Genomic DNA, 6,787 nt, shown 5'->3' with positions numbered 1-6,787 from the left:
CCCTTTTTCCACTCGGCAGTGTTCTCACTCATCCCCCCACACCCACCACCTGTCTGCCAGCTTCTTGCACCATGAGTTGCTACTCCTGGGGTGCTGGACTGTCCCCACAGCCATCGGTCTCCCCTGCTCCCCATGAAGAAGAGCCAGTCCCCTCCCAGGTAGCACATCAGAGCGGGCAGGCTCCAGAGCTCTTCTGGTCCTCTTGCAATGGCCAGAAAGTGGGGAAAGGGGCCCAGAGAGGGGCAGGGACTGACCCATGGTCACACAGCCTATTTATGGCTGATCTGGAGCTGGAGCCAGGCCTTCTGACTATCACCCATCAGAGCCCCTGGATTCCCATTTCACCCAGCACAGGTGTTGGGGTAGAACTGGGGGCCCTCCACCCCTACTAGCCTGACTGTCTCCTGAGACCTGTCTCCTAAGACCACTTATCTGACCACCGGCCATGGGAAAGGAAAACACCTGGCCAAGGCTCATGCCCCAGGTTCCCAGGCATGGAGTTGACTGTCTCCGCCCCTGCTGGTGTGGTGAGGGTGACTGGGGACTAGGCACTAGGCCTTTGGTGCAGGCGCCTGAGGACGTGGTTGCACTCTCCCTTCTGGGGATATGCCCTTGAGCCCAGGCAGAGGGGAGCGCAGCCAGGGCAGGACCTGGCAGCCCTGGTACAGAGCCCAGAGGGGGCATCAGTTCCTGCTGGTCCTGCTCTGTTTACAGACAAGCTGCTGTCCTCCCTGCAAAGGGGAGTGGGTGGGGCAGAGGGCAAGTGCCAGGGGGGCACAAGGCTGGGCATGTGGCTGGCATGAGACGGTGTCTGAGTAATGGCAGGCACCTGGAGGCATTGACCCCAGGACCCTGGACCCCAGACCTCTGACCGGGGGGCAGCCAGCGTCCATGTACCCCAACCCCTGCCCTGGGTCCGGCGTCCCCCCATTAGTGAGTCTTGGCTCTACTTATAGCATCTGACACCAGAGGGGCCGAAAATAGCCCCTGGAGAAGGGGGAGGAGGGGGGTATTTAAAGGGCCTGGGAGGGGAGAGAGAGTGAGGAGTGATCATGGCTACCTCAGAGCTGAGCTGTGAGGTGTCCGAGGAGAACTGTGAGCGCCGGGAGGCCTTCTGGGCAGAATGGAAGGATCTGACACTGTCCACACGGCCCGAGGAGGGGTGAGTGTGGGTCTGCTAGAGCCCTGCCTCTGCTCCCCCAGAGCACCCTCACTGAGCCATGAGGCCGAAGCATGAAGCCCTGGAGAAATTTCTGGGGGTGGGGGTAGGAAGAATGCCCCATGGGGAGAGCAAAGGGGAACCACTCTTCCTGCCCCCAGGTCCCAGCAGCCCAGGGGAGCCCCCCACCCAGCCTGTGCCCAGAGAGCAACAGCTCCCAGGAGCTCACTGCGCCTCCCCTCTCCCCAGCTGCTCCCTGCATGAGGAGGACACCCAGAGACATGAGACCTACCACCAGCAGGGGCAGTGCCAGGTGCTGGTGCAGCGCTCGCCCTGGCTGGTGATGCGGATGGGCATCCTCGGCCGTGGGCTGCAGGAGTACCAGCTGCCCTACCAGCGGGTACTGCCGCTGCCCATCTTCACCCCTGCCAAGATGGGCGCCACCAAGGAGGAGCGCGAGGACACCCCCATCCAGCTTCAGGAGCTGCTGGCGCTGGAGACAGCCCTGGGTGGCCAGTGTGTGGACCGCCAGGAGGTGGCTGAGATCACAAAGCAGCTGCCCCCTGTGGTGCCTGTCAGCAAGCCCGGTGCCCTTCATCGCTCCCTGTCCCGCTCCATGTCCCAGGAAGCACAGAGAGGCTGAGAGGGACTGTGACTTGGGCTCCGCTGTGCCCGCCCTGGGCTGGGCCCTTCCTGGCTAGGACTGTGGAGGGGAGCTGCTGGCCATGGCTGCTTTGTAGTTTGCCCAGAGTTGGGGGCTAGGGGAGGAGGGAGCCAGAGGCCAGGATGCCTGAGCCCCCTGAGTTCCCAAAGGGAGGGTGGCAGAGACAGTGGGCACTAAGGGTGGAGAGTTGGGGGCCAGCACAGCTGAGGACCCTCAGCCCCAGGAGAAGGGACAGAAGGTACTGGTGAGGGCAAGAGGTGCCTGGGAGGAGTGGCCCTGATCCAGGAAAATGTGAAGGGAATCTGGAACGCTCTAGGCAGAAGAAGCTGGGAGGGAGGAGGAGGTGAAAAGGGCAGAGGCAAGGATGGTGGGGCCCCCAGCACCCTCTGTTAGTGCCGCAATAAATGCTCAATCATGTGCCAGAGTTGCATCTCTTTCCTTGTGGTTGGGGGGGCTGGCCCATGGGTGTCCCCTCAGTGCCCACTTCTGGGACCAGGCTCCGCATCTGAGCTAAATATGGCAGAGCTAATGAGTACACCCCATACTTGGGGTAGGGGGGTGGGCAGGACAGAGCTGTAAACAGGGTGCTGTCTCCAGTCTCCTTCCCGTACCCTGACCGCTGCCCAGTCCTGGCTTCTGTGTCCAGCCCCCTGGCACTGGGTGGTACCCAGCAAGCCAGCTGGCATCCGCATCCAGGGTTTGTTTCAATGATGTCTCGTGGAGAATATGGAGGGGCTGGTGCCAGGACTGTCCTTGGCTTTGCCTCGGGGTGTGAACGGGGTCAGTGACCTCAAAACTAACCTGCCTCTCAGTTCTGAATCCAGACAGAATCAATCCTCAGCTGTGTCTCGCTCCACACCCCCTGCCCTGGAAGCCAGGGAAGGTTGGAGGTGCTAGGGGGTCAGGCTCCCCTCTGTGACCCCTGCAGCTGTTGTGGTGACTCATGTCCCAACCTAGCTGCCTCTCCCAAGGAGACTTTCCCCTGGGGACAAGGGGGAGGGAAGGGCATGGAGGAGGCCCGCATCAAGCGGGGCCAGGAACCCACGGTGGCAGGAGCTGGGCTGGTGACCTACCCAGGGCAGAAGGGCCCGGGACTCATCCAGAGGGGAAGGAAGGGGTCTTCAGGGAGACCACGGAGATGCCACAGGCAGAATTGGCTTCCCATCTGGGAGATAGGTGGGGAGACCCTGGCATTTTGACAGCCAGAACCTGGGGCGCTGAGCAGAATCTTCATGCCTGGCCTGGCCGCTCCTTTGGAGGGAAGCTGGAGTGTGGGCTGCGAGAGGAGTGGGGTCAGAGCCCCTACATCCGCAGGACCCCAAATCGGCTGGGCCCCAAGGCCCAGACTGCGCTCCCCAGTGGCCCCGGCGGCCCTCGGCGAATGCGTCCTGCCCCTCCCCTGCCCAAGCCCTCTGCCCTCACCCGGGTCCGGCGCCGCCCCCGACGTGGCGGGAACAACCCGAACCCGAACCTTCTGTCCTCGGGAGCCCCCAGATAAGCGGCTGGGAACCCGCGGGGCCCGCAGGGGAGGCCGGGCTGTTCCGCCCGCTAAGCGCATTAGCACAGCTCACATCCCCTATCGCGCCTGCCATCGGACGGGCAGTGCCGCGCCCTGCTCTGGGGCCCCCGGAGCGACCACAGCGGAAGCCGGAACGGACTGTCCTTTCTGGGTCGGGGTGGGGAGGGGGTGGCGCTGGAGGGCCCGGTGGCATAGGAACGGACGAGAGAGGCCTGGAGGAGGGGCGGGGAGGGGGAGTTGTGTGGCAGTTCTAAGGGAAGGGTGGGTGCTGGGACGGGTGTCCGGGAGGGAGGGGAGCCTGGCGGGGTCTGGGGCCTCGTCGGGGAGGGCGCTGCGAGGGGGAAACTGGGGAAAGGGCCTAATTCCCCAGTCTCCACCTCGAATCAGGAAAGAGAAGGGGCGGGCTGCTGGGCAAAAGAGGTGAATGGCTGCGGGGGGCTGGAGAAGAGAGACGGGAGGGGCCGGCCGGCGGGGGTGAGGGGGTCTAAAGATTGTGGGGGTGAGGAACTGAGGGTGGGGGCGCCCAGAGGCGGGACTCGGACCGGGGCAGGCGAGGCGGAGGGCGAGGGCTGCGGGAGCAAGTACGGAGCCGGGGGTGTGGGGGACGATTGCCGCTGCAGCCGCCGCCCCACTCACCTCCGGTGTGTCTGCAGCCCGGACACTAAGGGAGATGGATGAATGGGTGGGGAGGATGCGGCGCACGTGGCCCCGGGCGGCTCCGCGGTCAGCTGCCGCCCCCACAGCGGACCGGTCGGGGCGGGGGTCGGGCGGTAGAAAAAGGGGCCGCGAGGCGAGCGGGGCACTGGGCTGACCGCGGCGGCAGCATGAGCGGCGCAGACCGGAGCCCCGCTGCGGGCGCAGCCCCTGACTCGGCCCCGGGCCAGGCGGCGGTGGCTTCGGCCTACCAGCACTTCGAGCCGCGCGCCTACCTCCGCAACAACTACGCGCCCCCTCGCGGGGACCTGTGCAACCCGAACGGCGTCGGGCCGTGGAAGCTGCGCTGCTTGGCGCAGACCTTCGCCACCGGTGAGCGGGCGAAACTGAGGCACGAGGGACAAGAGGTCGTCGGGGAGTGAAAGCAGGCGCAGGGAAATAAAAAGAAGGAAAGAGAGACAGACCAGGCGCCTGACAGATGGGGACCAAGAAACAAGAGATAGCTGAGAGGTGCAAACAGAAGAGAAAAAGGAGCAACATCCCTTAGGAGAGGGGCAGAGGAGAGAGAGGTGGAGAGAGGGGGCGGAGAGTGCTCAGAATTGAGAGCTAAGGTGGGGGATGCAGGACAGACTGAGGTGGAGATGCGTAGGAGGAAATGGAGGCAGATGTGGGACAGGGGCGAGAAACCGCCAGGATTTCCTCGCTGAGCCTGGCTGGTAGGTATAGTTTTCTTTCTTTCTTTTTCTTTATTTTATTTTCATTTATTTACTTATTTTTATTTTTTATTTGTTTTGAGACGGAGTTTCGCTCTTGTTGCCCAGGCTGGAGTACAACGGCGCCATCTCGGCTCACTGCAACCTCCGCCTCCCCGGTTCAAGCGATTCTCTTGCCTCAGCTTCCCTAGTAGCTGGGATTACAGGCATGCGCCCCCATGCCTGGCTCATTTATTTGTATTTTTAGTAGAGACGGGACTTCTCCACGTTGGTCAGGCTGGTCTCGAACTCCCAACCTTAGGATCCACCCGCCCCGGCCTCCCAAAGTGCTGGGATTACAGGTGTGAGCCACTGCACCCGGCCAGTAGGTATAGTCTTCTAGATGTGAAACCTGAGTCTCAGAGCAGTGAAGTTCCCTTCCGAAGGGCAGCCCATGTTGGAGCTGGGTTCAGTCTAACTCTGGGGCCAATGCTTTTTCCAGATGGAGACACATTTGCAGAGGAGAAGGAAGAACTAGAGAGAGGCAGGGAGATGCAGGGGAGGGAAGGGTAAGGAGGCAGGGGCTGCCTGGGCTGGCTGGCACCAGGACCCTCTTCCTCTGCCCTGCCCAGGTGAAGTGTCTGGACGCACCCTCATCGACATTGGTTCAGGCCCCACCGTGTACCAGCTGCTCAGCGCCTGCAGCCACTTTGAAGACATCACCATGACAGATTTCCTGGAGGTCAACCGCCAGGAGCTGGGGCGCTGGCTGCAGGAGGAGCCGGGGGCCTTCAACTGGAGCATGTACAGCCAACATGCCTGCCTCATTGAGGGCAAGGGGTAAGGACTGGGGGGTGAGGGTCGGGGAGGAGGCTTCCCATAGAGTAGCTGGTGGGGGCAACAGAGGCCTGAGCGTAGAACAGCCTTGAGCCCTGCCTTGTGCCTCCTGCACAGGGAATGCTGGCAGGAGAAGGAGCGCCAGCTGCGAGCCAGGGTGAAACGGGTCCTGCCCATCGACGTGCACCAGCCCCAGCCCCTGGGTGCTGGGAGCCCAGCTCCCCTGCCTGCTGATGCCCTGGTCTCTGCCTTCTGCTTGGAGGCTGTGAGCCCAGATCTTGCCAGCTTTCAGCGGGCCCTGGACCACATCACCACGCTGCTGAGGCCTGGGGGGCACCTCCTCCTCATCGGGGCCCTGGAGGAGTCGTGGTACCTGGCTGGGGAGGCCAGGCTGACGGTGGTGCCAGTGTCTGAGGAGGAGGTGAGGGAGGCCCTGGTGCGTAGTGGCTACAAGGTCCGGGACCTCCGCACCTATATCATGCCTGCCCACCTTCAGACAGGCGTAGATGATGTCAAGGGCGTCTTCTTCGCCTGGGCTCAGAAGGTTGGGCTGTGAGGGCTGTACCTGGTGCCCTGTGGCCCCCACCCACCTGGATTCCCTATTCTTTGAAGTGGCACCTAATAAAGAAATAATACCCTGCCGCTGCGGTCAGTGCTGTGTGTGGCTCTCCTGGGAAGCAGCAAGGGCCCAGAGATCTGAGTGTCAGGGTAGGGGAGACATTCACCCTAGGCTTTTTTTCCAGAAGCTTCCTTGAGGCTAGCATTCTGTACCACTCATTCTTCCCAAACTAAGGAAGGGCAAGGTCGGGGGAGCTCACCGGCCACCTGCGGTGCACCAGGCACTTGTGATATGCCATTGTGTCCATCGCATCATTCATTCCTGCATTCAGCAGCAGATCCTGCTAGTCTGTTTCCAGGTGAAGCTCAGAGAGGTGAAGTCACAAACAGTGCAGACTGCTTCAGACCAGAACGAGGGAGAGTGGGGATCATGAGGAGATGGAAGTAGAATCTGCAAGGTGGTGGGGAGGTGGGGGTGTTATGACTGAAGCACAATGGCCCAGGGAAGTGAAAGGGAAAGAACTGGCTCCAGCTCCCTCTCACAACTGGACTTGAGTTCTGCCCAGCTCTGCCTCTGGGGCCTGCCATTCCCCATGCCACGTGCCCAGGCAGAGACCTCACCTCTGTTTACTGCCTCCAGCCAGCTCTGGGACCTACCCCTACCGCCACAACTGTCTTCTCCTGCCCTCCACCCTACCCTATTC

The 6,787-nt window shown here is 62.3% G+C and overlaps 2 protein-coding genes across 2 annotated transcripts; both read left to right on the top strand.

The window, feature by feature from the left end:
- Positions 1-1,006: 1,006 nt before the first annotated feature.
- Positions 1,007-2,240, top strand: TCAP (titin-cap). Its single transcript, XM_019027097.3, has 2 exons — positions 1,007-1,162; positions 1,409-2,240. Exons 1-2 carry the CDS (start codon positions 1,053-1,055, stop codon positions 1,800-1,802), a joined length of 504 nt encoding a protein of 167 aa, XP_018882642.1. The 5' UTR covers positions 1,007-1,052; the 3' UTR covers positions 1,803-2,240.
- A 1,548-nt stretch (positions 2,241-3,788) lies between these two features.
- Positions 3,789-6,449, top strand: PNMT (phenylethanolamine N-methyltransferase). Its single transcript, XM_004041819.5, has 3 exons — positions 3,789-4,368; positions 5,321-5,528; positions 5,643-6,449. Exons 1-3 carry the CDS (start codon positions 4,017-4,019, stop codon positions 6,079-6,081), a joined length of 999 nt encoding a protein of 332 aa, XP_004041867.2. The 5' UTR covers positions 3,789-4,016; the 3' UTR covers positions 6,082-6,449.
- Positions 6,450-6,787: the final 338 nt, after the last annotated feature.

The sequence above is a fragment of the Gorilla gorilla genome, chromosome 4 (assembly GCF_029281585.2).
Source record: "Gorilla gorilla gorilla isolate KB3781 chromosome 4, NHGRI_mGorGor1-v2.1_pri, whole genome shotgun sequence".
Classification (NCBI taxonomy): domain Eukaryota; kingdom Metazoa; phylum Chordata; class Mammalia; order Primates; family Hominidae; genus Gorilla; species Gorilla gorilla.
This window is presented reverse-complemented; position numbering and strand designations above follow the sequence as displayed.